The sequence below is a fragment of the Oreochromis aureus genome, linkage group 10 (genome assembly GCF_013358895.1).
Source record: "Oreochromis aureus strain Israel breed Guangdong linkage group 10, ZZ_aureus, whole genome shotgun sequence".
NCBI lineage: Eukaryota > Metazoa > Chordata > Actinopteri > Cichliformes > Cichlidae > Oreochromis > Oreochromis aureus.
In genome coordinates, this window is record NC_052951.1 from 33,790,425 (window position 1) to 33,811,337 (window position 20,913).

Consider the following 20,913-nt stretch of genomic DNA (forward strand, 5'->3'; position numbering starts at 1 on the left):
CCCCGCAAGTATAGTAACATGCCAATTTTTTGTCCTCACAAAGATGTCTAAACATGTACACACACACACACACACACACACACACACACACACACACCATGGAGTGAGTGTGTGTGTGTCTGGCTTTCTATTCCAATCACGCAGTCTGAACCCACGTCTGTCTTTCATACAGTCATTAATCTGAATGTGCTGAATTTGGAGCCAAAATGAGATGCGCCGAAGCTGTAAATGACAAACTGAAACAAAACACACGTGCTCAGGTTCATTGTCGTGTTTACTTCTTTTTAACAGAAATGACAATATTTGATTTTTTAAAAAAGAATCCTTTGAGTATCTTGGGTGTGTTTGTGTATCCGCCGAGATCAACGTGATCACGTTTCAACATGAAAAATAATAATCAGAATCAGACATCTGCCAAACACCTGAAATCCCTCCTAGGACCTGCTAAGAGTGTGTGTGTGTGTGTGTGTGTGTGTGTGTGTGTGTGTGTGTGTGTGTGTGTGTGTGTGTGTGTGTGTGCGCACAGCTGTCTCTGTGAGGACCAATGTGAGTTTTAGGTCTTTAGAGTGAGGACGTTTTCAGACTTTTAAAGGGCTGTTTCAGAGTTAAGTCTGGGTTTTAGACATAAGTTTTGAAACAGTCTGCCAATGGCGGTCCCCATGTAGACACGTGTGCAAAAGTGTGTGTGCGCTTTATATTGACAGGCTTTTGGGGTTGACCACCCGGCCGATAAAGAGCAGCGCCCCGGATGTTTCATCCCGGATCAGGTAGAGGAAGGGGCGGTCCACCCGGTATGTCAGGTGGCTTGGCGTTGTGTCGCTCGGATACTGATTCCCCTCTGGTGCTGTCTCCATGGTGACCTTGTGATTGACAGAGATAAGTTTGGCAGCCTGAGTGGAGATTTTCTCCAGCTCCGGGTTGTCTAGCCATTCAGAGAGACCTGCCGAGAGGGAGAGCAGGAGGAAGTCCATGTTAATCAATCAGCAGAAAAAGCCTACACTACTACAGCTTCATGAGTGTTTTTTTTTTTCTGAATGGACAGGTCATCATTGATATATAAATATTAATATACTCCTATATTAGAACCCTCGAGTCAGAAACGTGGTGGATCAAACTGACCAAGGTCGCCGAGCAGCGGCAGCAGGTCTGTGGAGTAGCTGAGCTTCAGGACGGGCAGAGTAATGGACACTTTGGCAGGAAGTAGCGTCATGGAGAGGTCCTGGACAAACTCGGAGGTCAGACTCTCCTCCAGAAGGGTCATGTTGGAGGTCACATCCTCGGGCAAGAAGATGAACATGCTGACATCGTCCTGCATCTGGATCTGAGTGATCTGATCAAGGAGAAAAACATAAAGAAATGTGTTGCAGTTACGCTCCTGTAGCCATGGTTCGGAGACGGGTTCCATCGAAGGAGTCTGCCGTGAATTCTTGTTTGATTTAGGACTATTGTCAATGCAGTATTTTTAAACTTAATAAGAAATGTGTGTTTTTTTGTCAAAGACCTGGTAAAATTATTTTAGTCATTTAGCATTTCTATTCATTAAGTATCAGCTCATTAGTGCCCCCTACTGTATGTACAGCTGAACTGCAGCCTATTTTTGTACAATGGGATGAATGAAAGGAAGTAGAATGGCTCTGTTAGATCTGCTCCATTACCAGGAGCTCAGCAGCGTTTTTCCTCTCTGCCTTTGTTTGCTTTAGTAAATATCAACCCTATATTATTTTTTTTCCTTTGTAATACTAATCATGTGATTATTTTGATTATCAGTACAGTGCTGTTGAATTTATATACATGAAACTGAATAATAACCTGCATGCAGAGACTCTAAAGTTTACTCCCAGCACATAATGATATGCACTATGGTCTAACATACATAGATTTTATACTGGCATCCGTTTATTCATCACGCTCACCGTGCAGCCCAAGTCCGAGTCAACCCCCATCTTCACTGGGTAGTTATCCTGTTGCATCATGGGAACGTGCACGGGTGCTGCGCCATCCACCTGGAAGTTTTCCAGCCCTCCACTCTGAGCGAACCGAGTCGTCCACTTCCCTGTTTGGACAGGAAACTAACCCATGATTCATCATGGCTGAAACTCACTTTGAGGATCAATCACTTGTCAGAACCTGTTCATGGTTTCAATGGCATAGGACTTGGATACACAACCAACTTTGAATTAGTTTCAACTTTTCCAAGATTTGCTGAATGGATAAAGGTCACTTTGTAGCAGCGACCGGTCTTTAGTCAACTCTCGGGGTTAGGTCCCGTTCCTAAGAACTTTAGTCGCTTGCCTCAAAGTTCAGGTGCGTTTAACATGTGAGCTGATCACTTCACCTACACATAAAGCCATACACAAGCATTTTGGAAAAACTCTTACTATTACAGTTATCTGATAAGTAATACTGATCTCTGACTCACCATATGGATTTTATTTATATGATAATTCTAACTAATTCGTAGATATCTGCCTCTGCAGAGCTGAAGATGTACCTTTAAAATAGGCGGCGCTCACAACGCTTATGCCGGCAGCACGAGGGAGGGGCTTGGTCAGAAAGCGCTGCACCTTCTTGCCCGTCTGCTGAGACACCCAATCGTTGATTTCTTTCACATCTTTGGATCCTCCCAGCAGCGCCTTGGGGCGAACTCCATACTGCTGCTCCACAAGACCAAAGAACTCCTGCTTCAAACGAAGTCCTGACAACATGAGAGAACATTACGATTTCAAAATAAAGATTCAAACGCCGTGACAGCGAGCCACCACCAGTTCCACCTGGCTCCTTTACTGCCGCTCACCTCAGTAAACACGTTCATGAAGAGCTTATGGTCTCGGTCACTAATTTCAGTCCAAACATTTCAAACATTAAATTAAGGTTCAAGATAAGGTGAAGGTGCTTAGCTCACTTAGCTGCATCTGATGAAACTGCAATGTTTTCTTAACCACTAAACAACAAAAACCTTTTTAGGCTTCTGATGGTTTTATTGCTCACATTGACTTGTTTTCCTCGCATTTCTACAAGAACTCTTCCCAGAAGGTTGAAACACAACTGAGCCAAACACAGTTTTTTCTATGGTGATCGGGTCCAGCTCACGGGCCCCAGGCACTGCCCCTCAGCAGGCTTCCAGAAGAAAGCCAACCAGAAAAACTGGGTTTAATGGATAAGGTCCCTAAATAGACATTACAGGACTATAACTGCACCTTTCATATGCCTTTTTTAAGTTTCTGTGTAACACATCAAATAAATAAGCGCTTTTGTTTTTAAAGATCATGCTAAGCTGCTCAGGAGAAGTAGGAATGAGAACCTGAAGCAGGACATAGAAAAGAAATGAGCCAAATTTGTGTTCTGTTGCTTTGGATTAGCTGCAAAGTCACAGCTGATGTTTAGACTCCATTCAACCCCAACGTGAACTCACGTCTCGCCAGGTACAAGCGTGCAGCGGTACTCAGGCCTTTCCCCGCCGTCCTGACTGACGCCAGCATGTCCTTCAGGGTGTTGTGGAGCTGAGGGTCCTGCAGGGTGTGGTACCTCAGGGCCCTGTACAGCTGCCTCTGAGCATGCTCAGATCCTCCTGGGAGGACAGGAGGGCTTGTGTTAAGGTCACAAGTAAGTAAGTAAAAATATATTTATATAGCACTTTTCACAGATAAAAATCACAAAGTGCTTTACAACACAAGAAATGGAAATATAAAACAATGTAACACTAAATACAGTAAACCTCTGACACAACTGTTTTATTCATTAGAGAAACAGACGTGGGCATCACTTTTACTGTAAGAATGTCTCTATTTTTAAATGAATATTCTCCACTAAGGCTCTTGTGTCCACCTCCTCCACAGGGTGGCACTGTTGTACAATCTTAGCCTAGCTGAAACTGAACAGAGGAAAACTAATCACAGAAGTACAAAAACAGACTAAATAATTCACAATGGAGAAAAAACAAAACTGATCCCGTGACACTGACGGTGTTTTTGGGAGCAGCAAACACGAATGACCTTGAGCCAGTCTGGCCTCTGAGCTCGTACCAACACTAAAGCCAAAGCTCGGGTTTGGACTGAATTTGTGTGTTTGTGTCTTCACCCATGGACAGCTGAGTCAGCGCCTCGGACACGCTGAGCGGGGACAGGAAGACATTGGTGGAAGCGTCGCGGCTCGCCAGGGCACGGAAAAGGTTGTAACCGAAGTCGGAGGTGGCAGCGCCCATCTTTGTAGTCGGAGTCGTGAAGAGCTCCACGTGTTCCTCCTCTCCGGCCGCCTCCTCGCCGCCCGTCTCAGACTGCAACGGAGCAATGAGGGAAAGATTTCTGGACTAACTGAACTTTGAACCTTCGCTCCACTAATAACTCTGAACAAGGCTGTGTTCATTGAAGAGGAGTGATACTTCATCAGTGTCTGCACAGGTTTGCTTCATTTTTTTTATTTGGTTTTCTTGTTTCAAGTCACACATCTGTAGTAAAGTTTAAATAACAATGATCCTGTTCAGCATCTCCAAAGCATTTAAAGCCTTTAATGATGTGAAAAATGTGCAAGTACACATGAAATACTAGATTTCCCCGATTTCAGCAAGACAACAGAAACCCACTCTGATTGTATTTGCTTTCCAAATTGTGATTTAATGCCAGGAACATGTGTCAGTGTGTTAGCTCATCATTTAACAACACTGTAAGTGTTTGGGAGAACAGCTGCTGTAGCTTAAAGCCAAATATTCCTCCTTGTAGGATCTTAGACAGACAGGGCATCTCTGAAGCAAACATCATGTGGATGGCAGCACATGTTGTTCATAAACCTGTCAGTGTGCTTCAGTTTGAACTCTTTACCTTGAAAGGGGTAATCCCTGAAGCTCTTTTTAAACTGAGGGTGGTCTCAGCCAGTGCAGCCACCTTTGGAAAAACCCAGAAACCATTCTAATGTTTGTCAAACCACATCTTCATTGATCTATCCTGAAGCGTCAAAGCTCGTCCTTTAGGGCACGGGTAGGTCATCTTTTTACACACAGTCACATCACTAATTGACCTCATCAGCTCTGAGATTTTCCACCAACGTTTCGTCTTCATGTTGTTTATGTTGCAGCTTTTTAAGGCATGTTGCTGCCATCAAATTCAAACATGTTTTAAAATTCGATGTCCGAGCCACAGACTGATTAAAGATGGATGTAGCTTCCAGTGAAGCCGGAGCTTAAGCACCCGAAACCTGCGATCTTTCTAAAGGCCACCAGGGGGCGACTGTTGTGTCTGCAGAGGGACTTTGCGCTGCAGAGACGTCTGTGGGAAACAGCCTTCAGCTCCTGTTCTCTGACCTCAGCAGACACTTTATGGGCGCGGTCGCTCATTTCAAGTCTGCCTTGTGGTTTAGAGTCGTTAGTTAATCAGTGTGTGGCTTTACAGTGAGAATAGGAGAGAGCGAAGACGCTCACCTCGAGGCTTCATAAATCAAACCAGTGGGTGGGGTGACATTGGATACATCCATCTTTTTTACTGTCTGTGGCTCCAGTGTTCTGGCTCTTGGGATGTAAATTACATAACTGAGGAAACAGGAGCCCAGAAAATGTGTGTGGATGGCAGATGTTGATACCTGAGCATCACAGAAGCTCAGCACGACTCCAAACAGCAGCAGGAAAGTCGTTCGCTTCATCCTGAAATCCAAACACAAAGAAACAAAAGTTTTTACACATTTCCTCAAACAGAGAAGGAAATTAACCATATTTCATATATCATCTCACAGCTGCTGTTCCTCAGGCAGGGACGCCCTCTGCGTCAAACCAAATGCCTCTAATTTCTCCATAAGTGCAAAGAAAGGCTGAGCCAAACCAAGTCCAGAGGACGAGTAAAGAAAACAAGTTCAGCCGCCACAGAGGCTACAGAGACGAAATTATCCAAAACAAAGGCAAAATTCAAAGACAAAGATTAGAGTCAGAGCCAGAAGCAGAGCTGTGGAAACTCTGTGAAGTTTATATCAGGTTATGTAACAAACTCTGAGCTGCTCATCGGGACACAAATCATGATCTCAGGTCTGAGCTCAGTGTTCATTAAAGAGTAAGTCTGACACACACACACACACACGCACACACACACACAATGCTTTCTTTGTTCCACACACATCTGGACCTGCTGCTCATGCTTTTACATAAACAGAGGTCTGTCATTTGAAGCTCAGACACACACACACACACACACACACACACACACACACACACACACACACACACACACACACACACACACACACACAAACCACAGGCCTGATGGAAAACCCAGACGCTCTCTTCTTCTTCTTCTTTAACCTCCTGATGGTCGCAGTGTCTCATCTTTTCTTTCCTGCAGCTTCATAAACTCAGAGATAACATGTCGTCAGTTAGGTGGGTTTAAATCTAAGATATTTTAAACATTTATGAGAGAAATAAAAGAATCTGTGCTTTACAGCCTCACTGAATCAGCTCAGCTTAGAAAAATGTCCTTGAACTGCTCACAGTGACCTGATCAGAGTCTGTGAGGAGCTCGCTGCTGCTGCTGCTTTTAATCCTAACGTCACACACAGACCTGAACTTTATGAAGCTGACCTCTGTCCTCCATGCGTCAAAGCTCAGATCATCTCAAACTGGTTTCTTGGAGTTAACTGAACTGTTACCCAGAGGTGAATGTGGAGATTATCTGAGCATCTCTGGGATGTGGTGGAACAGAGATGTTTCCAGTTCTGCTCTGAGGGCAAAAACTGGATCCAACCCAGCACCAGTAACATCTCTGGGCTTCATAAGGCGGTGGTGGTATGTGAAGAGTGACAGGAAGCCCGAGCCCGTGAGTCCAAGCTCAGGGTTAATGAAAACTCACACGTGTGCGTGTCGGCAGCAGATATCACACTGACATCAAACTGAGGGCTGGGTGAGATGTACCTAATGATTTGTCATTTTAGTGCGTGGATAAAAATACCTGCGCACGCGCCCCGAGAACACAACAGTGTTTCTGCTGAACTGCGAGTGAGTCAATGACACACGTCAGTGTAAACGAGTACAGAGAGGTGACGTCTCATCCTGGACTACTGTGTGTGTGTGTGTGTGAGAGAGAGAGAGAGAGAGAGAGAGCGAAAATGTGCGTGTGTGTCTTTGTGTGCTCGCGCGCTCATCCCCCGCCCTGCAGACCAGCTGACTCAGCACACTCCTGTTCCTGCACTAACTTGTCTCCGGTCCTCACTGGAACGTTTTGTCATTGGCTGTTTGTGAACTCTCTGATATCACATCAGGGGGTTTTAAAGTCCAGGTCACTAACCTGAACATATTCCACAGTGAAACGTTTTTCTTGGCGCCAAACTCTTTACAACCCCAAATAACCTCAAACCTGCAAACTTATTAAAAATCCTCGGTTTTATCAGAACCATGACAATTTAGAAAAATTAAAAATGTCTTTACAGACTGAAGCTGATGATCGTCTGTCTGGTTTTAGTGACTCTGACCTGCTGGTCTTATATAACCTGCTGAGTGGAAAAGCCCAGATTGGCTGCTGAACAGGAGGAAAAACGCAGCGTGTCTGAGAAACACCGACCTGACCAAGTTTTTCACAAAGTCTGAATCAAAGCGCTGCGCTGAATTCTGCAGAAAACCTTCCTGTGCTTCATGTCTGATCTGATCTGAGCTGGGCTGCTACGAAAACGTCCAAGTTTTACTTTTTTCCCAGCTGGCGCAAATATAACGACGCAAAAAAGTTCAAATCCAGTAGAGCGAGAGTTACTCACCTCTCCGCTCTCTTCTCCACGTCGATCAGCGTCTCTGCCTGCTCAGAAAGTGAGTCTTCCTCCCCGCTGACGCCTCTTGTCTCCGCACCCTCAGCGGCGCGCATCCAGCTGCTGCCAGCAGAGGCAGCGGGAGCGCGCACAGATCCAGAAAAAAACGAAGCTTTTAAAAATTCTGTAGTTTAATAAAAAGTGTAAAGACTTTAAAAATAACTGAAGTTTTGAGAGAACACGAAGAAACAACAGCTCAGCACTGTTTCAGAGAAATCAGCTGACTCGAAGCAAAGACTGTAGATAAAAGAAGTACATCATCACATGACACCGCCCAATGGTTTCTGGCCTCCACACATTTTTCTGTGCACGTTCGTGTGCCTGTTTGTGGTCCAAGTGCTGCTCAAACACAAAGTATCCATCTGCATGAAAAAAACCTGGAGGTGTTCATGCTCCGCCCCTTTTACCCAGAGTCCATTTGAATGAAAAGAATTAAAACTGTCAGTTATATTATCAGAACACTGCTGTCGTCCATGATGTGACATATCTGCTCCAGTGTTTTTAAGATAAGATAAGATAACCATTATTAGTCCCACACATGGGAAATGTGTTTGTTTGGAGATGTGATGTCCTGCTAGCCAAACTGAAAGTGTGTCAGACAGCCTAATGTCAGAACGGTTTCCACGTAGTTTGAAAAGTTTCCTCTGGCTCTGAAGCTCAGATAAAAATCTGTCATCTGTTTCTGAACAAACCTTACAACTTTGGTTAAAGCGCCTTCTTCACCTGTGACTGATCTGGCTGTCTTTATTCTCTACTGCATGTGCCACTGTTGTTTTATTAAATTTATTATTTCTACACCTGCCTTTGAGTCTACCTTCAGCTCATGATCGTTTTCCATCACAGAACCACGTCTGTCTTTAATACGGTGCTGCTGAGCACGTGAAGGTCAATGGCAGCCAGTGATTTTCAGGCTCGTCCCATGCGTACAGAGATTTCTCCAGATTGTTCAAATCTTTTGATGATATCATATACTCTGATCAGATATTGAGTTTTCATTGTTAACGCTGATGAACATTACTCTGTAATTGTATTTGCAGATGTATAGATGCAATTTTTTGCAGATTAATGAACCATCTACTGACCTGCTGAAAATGAACCTGATTGGCTGCCCATCCAGCTGTTTCTTTACTTGTTACTTTTGTTACTTTTCCAGCATCTTTTATTTATGTATTTATTTGGCACTATCCCAACTTTTAGTGTTGATAATATTTTTCATGCAGTGTCTCTCTTTTTTTAACATCTGATATCAAATCATTGCAGCCTGTTTTTTATACAGAGTCTCGACTTTTTCTGAACTGTGTTTGCACTTCTGTGACCTGAAAATGGAGCGAGTCAGTGACAGCAATAAGAAAACCCTGTTAGTGTCACTAATGTGGCTGCTAGCACCCAAACACATAACATACTGATGCTATGTGACAAATCGCCGGTATGTTACACATTCAAAGACATGAGAGCTAATGAATCTATACATGTAGAAGTGTTTTACATTCTGATCCCGAATCCCTTTGGAAAACACTATCTGATACAGTTAAATGGTAAATGGCCTGTATTTGTATAGCGCTTTACTTGGTCCCTAAGGACCCCAAAGCGCTTTACACTACATTCAGTCATCCACCCATTCACACACTGGTGATGGCAAGCTACATTGTAGCCACAGCCACCCTGGGGCGCACTGACAGAGGCAAGGCTGCCGGACACTGGCGCCACCGGGCCCTCTGACCACCACCAGTAGGCAACGGGTGAAGTGTCTTGCCCAAGGACACAAGTTAGTTATGGTTATGGTTAGGGCTGGAATGGAGGACTGGAGCCTCTGCTTGAAGTGCGTGTTACAGCCATGAGCGGCATTCTGTTGGATTCAATAGAGAATCCGGAGCGTCTCATAAGGATGCAGAAGGGTACCTCTTGTGTTACTATGAGACGCCTCAGGCTGTGACAAATCGTTGGTATGTTACACATTGGGAATGAGAATGTTCTCGCTAGCATTGATGGGGAAACTAATCATGTATAAATACTGTACCGTGTGTGACTAACAGCCTCAGCTAAACTGTGAGCCTGCTGCATTCCTTCTCTTTTATTCTTTCACTCACACTGGATTTTGATGAAGTTAAATTTCTGAAAAAATCTGTTTCTGTTTCGTTTTTTTGAGACAACAGAACAACTGACGGATTACTTTAAAGTAGCCCAAAAACTACAGGAAAAACATTAAGATGCACAAGAGACGTAAGCCAGATTTTGAAACTATGCGAACATGCATTCATTCAGGTCAGTTCAAAGCTGCATACACAGAAAGTGGCCGTTAAAGTACGAAGTACATTAAACCTTCGAAACCTGCAGCATACAGGCATTGTACAAAAAATCATCTGTAGGTTATTTCATGATAAAATGTAAAATATTCATTCTGGGTGTGTGGGTGTAATCTTCACTGTTAGCTTTTTTGTTTATTCCATTTCATCTCTTAAAATAAAATCAACACACAAAAATGAAACTTCTGTAAGAAAACAACATTCATGATGTACAATTTTGTGGAAAACTTTCTTTTTGTATCAAACAACTTTTATGAATTTGTATGTAAAGCTTGAAACGCACCAGCAGTCACTGAACACTTCATCAGAAACCTATGTTTATGTTTAAAATGTCATTATTAAAAGTCTTCGCATGAACTTTATGGAACAACCGATTACTGCATCTGTATTTTTTTGTTAAACTACAATAACTTGTGAACACCAGCCGTTTCCTCGGCTGTAATTCTAAATGCACTTTCACATCAGATGCGGCATGCGCTGCGCTCACCGCTAGGTAGAAAAAGTTCAACTTTGAACTTTGACCGCGGCACGCATGAGTACTCCACGCTGCTGTGCCTGCGCTTACCTTGGCACAGCGGGAAACCATTATTGCGCAGCGCAAACAATAGAACTGAAAGGGTTTCAGAGCGCAGCGCTGCATGTGCTGCATGTGCTGCATGTGCTGCATCCAGTGTGAAAGGGCCTTAAATCTGCTTTAAAGGGAAAATGACTGACACTTTGGAAAAAGGGCTCATTTTGTTTTACAGAGAAGGAGTTAGGATGAAACAAATAAGACATCAAGTATAATTAATGAACTTTAGAAGTGCTTTTACATGTATATTGATTTCCAGTCTCTTACTGTAAGCAAATCTAAATAGTTTGTTTTCCCCAAATGTTTTTTCTTTAATTTTAAACAGTTAAAAACTCAGGGAAGTCTATAGTACCATTCCCATTACCAGAGATGGGTTTGTATGACTGCTTGTTGTGGGACTCATCATTCAGCATGGGGTTGTCAGGGGCAGGGTTTGTGACGATGCCCATGAAGAGGGGGGTCAGGGAGGCGTCATCGACGAGAGCAAAAAGAAAAGGGGAGTTTACAGAGAACATGGAGACTGAGCGCATGGAGGTTACAACGGTGGTGGCGGAGGCCTCGACGCCTTCTTCACTGAGTTCTATTGTGCTGGCGTGCCGGATGCCGGTCACCGTGAGGGGCTGGTCCGATATCCCAGAGAGGTCAGGACCAGAGAACAGAGAGCCAAGGCCTGATGGACACAATGAGAAACAGAGACAAAGGTCAAACGCTTGCAGACTAAGAAGTTTTGGTCAGCCCCTGCAGGTAACAACAACTTGTGGAACCACACACTTTCATAAGTTTGGCTCTTTTTTTCATTCTCAGGACCGACATGAACTCTGAACTGGAGTAATAGTCAGTTGGCAGTTGGTATGCACCAAAATGTCCTCAGTTATATACAGTAGGGCAGGGGTCAGCAACCTTTAAGACCCAAAGAGCCATTTGGACCCAGTTTCCACGTAAGAGAAAACACTGGGAGCCGCAAATACTTTTTGACCTCTAAAATGAAGATAACACTGTATATATTGTTTTTTACTTTTATGCTTTCTGTGAACAAATAAGGTGTGTTGCTTATGAAATCCATGAAGTGCTACAGAGAAAATTACATTTTATTTATATAATTAACACATTTTGAACTCTTAAAGAAATATAACAAAAGGAAAGACACCCAGCTGAACTAAAATGATCCAATGAAACAAAAACTGTTGTGAGCCACCACCCTTATATCGCCTTTGGGCTTTTGGAGCCTTGACCTGACTTTTAAAAAATAATTGGAAAAAAAAAAGCTCTATGCTGCTAAAAAATTAAAAATGCAGGGAGTGCAGAATTATTAGGCAAGTTGTATTTTTGAGGAATAATTTTATTATTGAACAACAACCATGTTCTCAATGAACCCAAAAAACTCATTAATATCAAAGCTGAATGTTTTTGGAAGTAGTTTTTAGTTTGTTTTTAGTTTTAGCTATTTTAGGGTGATATCTGTGTGTGCAGGTGACTATTACTGTGCATAATTATTAGGCAACTTAACAAAAAACAAATATATACCCATTTCAATTATTTATTTTTACCAGTGAAACCAATATAACATCTCCACATTGACAAATATACAGGGAGTGCAGAATTATTAGGCAAATGAGTATTTTGTCCACATCATCCTCTTCATGCATGTTGTCTTACTCCAAGCTGTATAGGCTCGAAAGCCTACTACCAATTAAGCATATTAGGTGATGTGCATCTCTGTAATGAGAAGGGGTGTGGTCTAATGACATCAACACCCTATATCAGGTGTGCATAATTATTAGGCAACTTCCTTTCCTTTGGCAAAATGGGTCAAAAGAAGGACTTGACAGGCTCAGAAAAGTCAAAAATAGTGAGATATCTTGCAGAGGGATGCAGCAGTCTTAAAATTGCAAAGCTTCTGAAGCGTGATCATCGAACAATCAAGCGTTTCATTCAAAATAGTCAACAGGGTCGCAAGAAGCGTGTGGAAAAACCAAGGGGCAAAATAACTGCCCATGAACTGAGAAAAGTCAAGCGTGCAGCTGCCAAGATGCCACTTGCCACCAGTTTGGCCATATTTCAGAGCTGCAACATCACTGGAGTGCCCAAAAGCACAAGGTGTGCAATACTCAGAGACATGGCCGAGGTAAGAAAGGCTGAAAGACGACCACCACTGAACAAGACACACAAGCTGAAACGTCAAGACTGGGCCAAGAAATATCTCAAGACTGATTTTTCTAAGGTTTTATGGACTGATGAAATGAGAGTGAGTCTTGATGGGCCAGATGGATGGGCCCGTGGCTGGATTGGTAAAGGGCAGAGAGCTCCAGTCCGACTCAGACGCCAGCAAGGTGGTGGAGGTGGAGTACTGGTTTGGGCTGGTATCATCAAAGATGAGCTTGTGGGGGCCTTTTCGGGTTGAGGATGGAGTCAAGCTCAACTCCCAGTCCTACTGCCAGTTTCTGGAAGACACCTTCTTCAAGCAGTGGTACAGGAAGAAGTCTGCATCCTTCAAGAAAAACATGATTTTCATGCAGGACAATGCTCCATCACACACGTCCAAGTACTCCACAGCGTGGCTGGCAAGAAAGGGTATAAAAGAAGAGAAACTAATGACATGGCCTCCTTGTTCACCTGATCTGAACCCCATTGAGAACCTGTGGTCCATCATCAAATGTGAGATTTACAAGGAGGGAAAACAGTACACCTCTCTGAACAGTGTCTGGGAGGCTGTGGTTGCTGCTGCACGCAATGTTGATGGTGAACAGATCAAAACACTGACAGAATCCATGGATGGCAGGCTTTTGAGTGTCCTTGCAAAGAAAGGTGGCTATATTGGTCGCTGATTTGTTTTGTGTTTTGTTTTTGAATGTCAGAAATGTATATTTGTGAATGTGGAGATGTTATATTGGTTTCACTGGTAAAATAAATAATTGAAATGGGTATATATTTGGTTTTTGTTAAGTTGCCTAATAATTATGCACAGTAATAGTCACCTGCACACACAGATATCCCCTAAAATAGCTAAAACTAAAAACAAACTAAAACTACTTCCAAAACATTCAGCTTTGAAATTAATGAGTTTTTTGGGTTCATTGAGAACATGGTTGTTGTTCAATAATAAAATTATTCCTCAAAAATACAACTTGCCTAATAATTCTGCACTCCCTGTATAAATAAAATATTCATTGCAGGACTAAAAATGTTGTCCTCAACTGTAAGTCCAAAGAAATCCTCAAAATTCAAGATGGCTTCAGTGACTCGTTCAGTTTCTTACCCATGTTGGTCAGAGCCGCCTGGAGCTCCTTTTGGTACTCCAGCTTCACTTTAGGCAGGTTCACCTGCATCAGTTTCTCCTGAGGTAGAGATCTGTAGAGGTCGGAGATGTTTAGTTTGGGAAGCACTGACAACAGGTTTCCTCTGGGAAGGATGATTAAGAAGCTGGTGTTTCCCTTGAAGGGAAAACTGGCAACCTGGACAAGAGAAAACGATATTTTATCTAGGTCTTTTCCTCAACTTCATCTCAACATATAAACTAAAAGTTGAAGGGAACAGGCTGGAAGATGAGGCTTGCAACTTTGGATGGGAAACTGAGAAATCAACTTTTGTTTTTGCCTTTGGTAAGACACCATTGATTAACCTCCTGAGAACCAGCCTATTCATTTATGTCCTCTGTAATGCACATTTGTTCTTTGATCTTTCGACTTATTTGAGCTATCCTAATAAGTCCTTTCCAAACACCGGGTCTCTGTGGCTTTTAAACCCCAAAACACGCTGCGCCAAAAACTGGTCCACCCCAAGGATCGGGTCCCCCGACACAAACAGAGTAACATAGTGTACGCTGTTAAGTGCCAGGAGGATTTCCAGAATTTATACATCGGGGAAACCAAACAACCTCTGGCTAAGAGGATGGCACAACATAGCAGAGCCACCTCGTCAGGCCAGGACTCTGCACTCTATTTACACCTACAGGCCAGTGGACACTCTTTCAATGATGAGGATGTACACATCCTGGACAGGGAAGAACGCTGGTTTGAGGGCGGAGTCAAGGAGGCCATTTACGTGAAAAGGGAAAGACCATCTCTGAATCGAGGAGGGGGCCTAAGGGTACATCTGTCACCATCTTACAATGCTGTGATTGCAGCCATTCGCCAACTCTCTGTGAATGGGACTCATGGTTATTGATCAGTAGTTATTGATCAATGGTCATGAGAATTTGCATATTAATGATCAAGGAACTGACCTCACAGCCCATTGTTCATTCAGTGGTGCTACTTTCAGTCACTGTGCAAATGTACAGTTTATAAGATTGGGGAAACCTGCAGTCAGCTGAGACCGAAGAAGTCACTTGGATGAGTGAAGAAATGTTTCTCCCACTGAAAACGCTACGTCCAGATGAACAGAACCAAACTTTTGGGACTAATACGTCCTGGTGTATTAAATAGATGACATCCTGGGCTTTACATTGATGTCTTATGTGTTTGGGCAGCCTCTTTTAACTCAAAAGAGGAAGGAAATCACAAAAAAAGTTTAATGGGAAGATTCATTTTTCTTTGGTTCTCTGGATTAAGGCATGGCATAGGTGAGCTTCCACAGCTGCTATAAGACTAAACAAATTTAAGATTTTTATAGAATTTAAAAAAAAAAAAAATTACATCTTGAGATTTTATCACAAACAACAAATATGCCTTTCAAGTCACATGGTTTCTGTCTATGTTCCATGTTGTGCCATCACTGCTGCTGCCCCAGACGTTGGTGTTACCTGTGCTTCCAGTTTGGAATCATACATCAGGCGTAAAGGGTACTGGACAGATTTCATCATGTCCACTGACACAGAGTTCTGACTGTCCAAGTAAAACTCTCCCTTTGATGTTGCTTGTGGGTCAAACTGTGTTTGCCACTGACCTGATGAAAAGTGGAAATAAGGCAGAATCATTAGCAACTTAAATTCAGTTTGTTTATTTCTCTGTTATTAAAGCGGCTGTACATAATCACACTGTATCACGTCTTTTCTTTACAGTGCTCATTAATAGCATAAGAAGCATCCCTGGTTTGCACAATGTGCTGTCTACTCATATTACAGTGGTACTGTTTCTTGATAATGATGTCCTCCCTGGCCAGGACAGATTTCTCCCTTCAGAAAACTTTCATGTATTTGTCCTGTTAATGAGGAAAGATTTAGCTTTTTTCCATCTTTTCTCTGACTGTAAAACACAATAATGAAGAGTTTTGTTTTGTGGAGTGGGTCACCTTTGAAGTATACAGCATTCATGAGCATAAGCACCACGTCGTGTGGAATACTTTCTAGGAAATTGGGGATGTGTCCATTGGTAACATTCTCAACCCACTGGTTGACCTCCTCCATAGAGACTAAAGGAACAGGCTGTGATTTGTACCTGGAAAAAATCATATCAACATGGCACATACAAGACAAAAGTAATGAACAGACGTTTAAGAGAGGTATCTTTTCTCATTTTTGCCTATTTTTTTTACCTGCATCAAATATAAAATTATATATTTTAACATGACGTTCTGTATTATCCAGTATACATTTCTGGTCATGCTCTCAGGCCCTCTTTAGCTTTCTTCTTAATATCTTAATTGATTTTGAGCATTGTTGCACCACCTAACAGACCGTAAAACCGTAAACAAACAAGAACATGTGAAACAAATTAGTTTCATCTGTTTATTCCACCAAAAGTGTCTTCTGTCTCAAAACTAAACTTGGCTGCTTCTCTGTAACTTTGTGCAATACTTTCCCAAATGTAAATTATACCTGTGCAGAGACTCTTCAACAAAGGACGCCTTCACTTTAAATCCTGAGATAGAACGAATAGGAAAAAGTACAAATAAAAGTCCAGATTCATACCAATCTTACGATAAATCACCACGAGTACAATATTCATCATCTCATACCTGGCTTCAGGTACATGCGTGCTGCTACCTCCAATGATGTGTGGCTAAAATGAGGTACTAGGCTTCCCAGTGCATGATGGTAGCATGCCAGACCGTGGGCATGAAGGGTCTTTAGTAGCAGGTTCTCTGTCTCAGTGCGAGCACCTTCGAGAAAAATCAGATCACATAATAAAATCAAAGAAATACATTTCATACCCAGCTCCTAAGCTTCATCACAACATGTCTGCTTCTGTCTTGTGTAGAAAAATACAAAATGTAGGCTGTTGGTGTTTATGATGTTTGTTCCTTTTGCATGTGGACTGAGAAAAAAGAGAATTCACAGTAGACAAACAGCTTCTATGAAGTTGAATGAAACCATATTTAAAACCAAGTCAGAAGTACTGGCAGACTTTCTGTTGTTTGGGGTTCAGGAGCTGAGCTTCTTCTATTTGATATTAATTCTGTCTCTCTTGTTCACTTTAAGTTCAAACCAAACTTTGAATCAGCTGGCCCAGGATACCACAAAGTCAAATATCAAACTTCATTAGAAGGTGGAAATGACCATTTTTAACATTGTTGACAGTAAAGCTCAGACCCACCATCAAATTCATTGCCTCATCTTTGTATTTCAAGCAAGTGATCAAGAATTTAACAGGTTTCGTCTTGTGACGGTGCTGGCAAATCATATTTTACAACATTTGTCAGATAAAGAGATGGCATTGAAAATATAACCTCTAACCCACAACTGACCTAAGGTGAGTTGACCGAGGGCAAAAGCAAGGCTGAGCGGTGAGAGGATGACATTGGGCTGCTGTGGACTAACAGGAAGATTTTCCAGGAGCTGTAAACCCAGTTGCTCAGTGGCCTTTCCTATTGCCCTGTGTGCCTCAGGGCTGAACGCTCCTCCACAGCTGTCACCCTCTGACGCCTCGTCTTCTTCTGTTATACTGACATTTGTAGGTGCTGGACTGGGCTCCTCCTGAAGACATGAGGATAGACTGGGTTATTTTCTAGTGTACAGTTACACAGAAAGTATTTCCTCTTAGTTATTTAGACCAAGGTTATTCTTACAGTGAGTCCCAGATGGCAGAGACAAAGCAAGAGAAGAAGAGGATATAGCTTCATCTTTGAACAGTCAACCTGAAAAATGTAAGAAAGAAGAACATGTTTCATTTTAATGAGGATTATTTAATGAGCGGCAGAAATGAGCTTCCTCCGAAGGGTGGCTGGCCTCTCCCTTAGAGATAGGGTGAGAGGTTCGGCCATCCGGGAGGGGCTCAGAGTAGAGCCGCTGCTCCTCCACATCGAAAGGAGCCAGTTGAGGTGGTTCGGGCATCTGACAAGGATGCCTCCTGGGCGCCTCCTGGGTGAGGTGTTCCGGGCATGTCCCACCGGGAGGAGGCCCCGGGGCAGACCCAGGACACGCAGGAGAGATTGTATCTCTCGGTTGGCCTGGGAACGCCTTGGTGTTCCCCCGGATAAGCTGGAGGAGGTGGCTGGGGAGAGGGAGGTCTGGGCTTCTCTGCTTAGGCTGCTGCCCCCGCGACCCAGCCTCGGATAATGCGGATGAAGATGGATGGATGGATGGATGGATGGATGGATGGATGGATGGATGGATGGATGGATGGATGGATGGATGGAGGATTATTATAAAATGGGAACGGAAACAGCCATCAAAGTTCCCAGATACATGTACAGGGTTACTCCTTTTTAAGATCTCTTTTCATTGACTTTTGAACTGATTAAAAGAATAGGGGGACACAGTTTCCCTGAGGGTATAAAGTCCCGCTGGGTGCAATTCATTGATTTTTATTTATTTATTTTTGTACCTTATTTTTTTTAAATGTTATTTTCCTTAGTACTAATTTAAGTCTTTTAACCAGAAAGAACACAGCTACATAAATGCTGAAAAAATATTATCTAGCAGTAGTTTTTCCACTTCTTGCACCAATAAGAACGTAGCTACAGTGATGTCACTCGCTGGTTTTGCCATCCTAATCTTGGTGTTTTGATGTGATGAGCGAGGGCCGGATCAGACTGTTAACATCATGCAAAATGAAGTACAAGACAACAACAACAATGTAAGCATAACATTCCCCAGCTGGAGAGTTTTAGGGATAAAAACATGTTAACACAGTATATGAGTATCACCTCCGAGTACACCTGAGGCTCAGGGAAACTGGTTCAGAAATATTCTGTACTGGACCTAAACGCTGAACAAGTAGCATTCTAAATGCTAAAGGAAACCCAGAACATCCCTGCGGTGACAGTTGGGTTTCATCCTCTAGGAACCAAAGGTAACAGTATATTTACATGTGGTACATGCAATATTACTCAGGGTATTTTAGCCTGGACCAACGCAAGATGGAACATAAGGCCAACATCTGCACACCTATGCTCCTCAGTATGAAAGCTTTCAGGGTTATTGATATGTAAATATTCCTTTGCTAGGTTCAGACTGAGTTGACGTTTCAGATATGGCTGCTGTGTTTACCAGGAGACTAAAGGTTACTGTTTCAGAACCTTTTTTGGCTGCAGTACGCAGAATACACAGAACAGCGAATGCACAGAACCACATAAATACACCATCACTACATAAAGCGATCAGGCTCACCGTCATATACATACTCCTCTGCAGAGTGCACTTCAAAATTCAACTTATATACAGATATTGTAGATAAAAGTCGCTGACTGCAAATTTCTCTCTAGAGATCAAATGCACGAAGGTTTCGGTAGATGAAGACATCCTTGAACTCACCTGACTTTTGTCTGATGTGGAGACAGATGATGGGGATCAAAAGGGTTTAAAAGGTGAGATAAAATAAAAGTAAAGAAATACAAACCAACCTTCTCCAGGCTGGACAGCGTAGCACCTGGACCCGACTACTACCACTCCTCTGCTGGCTAGTTAATGATCAACCTGGTGTCTGCTGCCGCCACGCAATGTAAAAAACATTATACAGTCTGACAGACAAGCTGCTTTTCACACTGTAGCATGTTTCCCTGCACAAGCTGCCAGACTGTGAAAACACTTCAGTGAAGTTATTTGGCTTCAGTGAACAGGAAGGAACCAAAGTTCCTCTCAAAGTAATACTCCGATGCAATACTTTGTCTTTAGCGTTAAAAATACTCTCTGTGTAAAGTGAGTGCACTTCACCAACACTGGTTTTACTTTGAAAGTCATAGCTCACACAGAACAACAGTTATGGTGAAAAACACTGACTGTCATTATAAAAAAACATGATATCATTTAATACTGACAGCGTACACATAATGTAAATAAGTCATGAAGCCTCTGGGTAAATGTTTACCGTAGTGAATCTAAAATTAACTATAAATTTTACTTAGAGCCATATTTATTATTACATTTACTCTTTTTTACTTTCCAAGGAGAGACTTTTTTAGCTTTTTTTTTTAGCATAACTTTGTTATATATTCTAAAATGACAAATAAAGTAACTCTGACCACATTAAAAATAATAAAACTTTCTTTTAGTATCTTAATTTGAAAACAATAACAGGTTAAACCTGACAGCAAAGGTTTCAAACTCCACCAATCATTTGGCCCCCTGGAAACATCTTCTGGAAAATTAAATAATCACGCCGTCTGGCACAAACACACTAGAGATCTGGGAAAACGCGTCATAAAGAACTGGAACAGCAGCATACTGCTGTTTGATTTCGGAGCCAGGAAAACGATTATAACTTTAGGTGCAGGCTCGTATTTTATAATCATTAAGTGCAGTTTGAAAATGATTGTGTGCAGAGAAAATGTGTAGAACCATAAACAAAGAAGCCTCTTTCTGCACAAGTCAGCAACAGTTAGGTTACTAAGCTCCGGTAGGCAAAACGGCACAGCTAAGCTCAAATAAGTGTAACCAAGCTGTGCCCTGTTAGACTTCAAGGTAAAATAATCAAAGCTTAATTAATTTAATACCAACGTTGGGCCACAGTAAACAACAAAGCTGCAGCAAAGCAAATAAACCTCAATTAAACTTCACAGTGAAAGCTAAGTTAAACATAGCTCAACACAGCTGGTAATCAAAGCTGGAGCGGCACCACGTTTCCCTGGACTGAAACACAGTCTCAGAGTTTCTTGTGCAATCCTCCTCCACTTTGGAACCTTCGTGTTGCCGTGCACATACATTCAGCAGAGAGTGGGCGAGTGTTTGTCTTGTTCTGACCGCCGGGTTCCAGCCTGACGCCCCCACAGAGCAGTTCAGAAACAAACAGCGTCCTCCCCCCACCTACATTCACTTTGACCCTCGAGTTTCACCACAGCTTCCATTATAAATAAATACAGAGCCTAATTCAAGAGTCGCTCCTGTTACTTTTCAAATGAAGACAGCAACATTTGAGATTTTAGCAGTTTAGCGCACGTTTAGCTGCGTGGCTTTCC

General features: G+C 42.6%; 1 protein-coding gene across 1 annotated transcript; it reads right to left on the reverse strand.

Annotated features, from left to right (window-relative positions):
- Nucleotides 1–256: 256 nt before the first annotated feature.
- On the reverse strand, nt 257–19,417 carry serpinf1 (serpin peptidase inhibitor, clade F (alpha-2 antiplasmin, pigment epithelium derived factor), member 1). The gene is made up of 17 exons (XM_039618188.1): nt 19,274–19,417; nt 17,587–17,655; nt 17,266–17,494; nt 16,537–16,680; nt 16,397–16,439; nt 15,871–16,016; nt 15,383–15,525; nt 13,898–14,093; nt 10,965–11,311; nt 7,720–7,895; nt 5,569–5,629; nt 4,078–4,273; nt 3,413–3,568; nt 2,492–2,695; nt 1,914–2,053; nt 1,120–1,330; nt 257–940 (listed from the first exon to the last, which is right to left on the reverse strand). Exons 2-17 carry the CDS (start codon nt 17,638–17,640, stop codon nt 693–695), a joined length of 2,694 nt encoding a protein of 897 aa, XP_039474122.1. The 5' UTR covers nt 17,641–17,655; nt 19,274–19,417; the 3' UTR covers nt 257–692.
- Nucleotides 19,418–20,913: the final 1,496 nt, after the last annotated feature.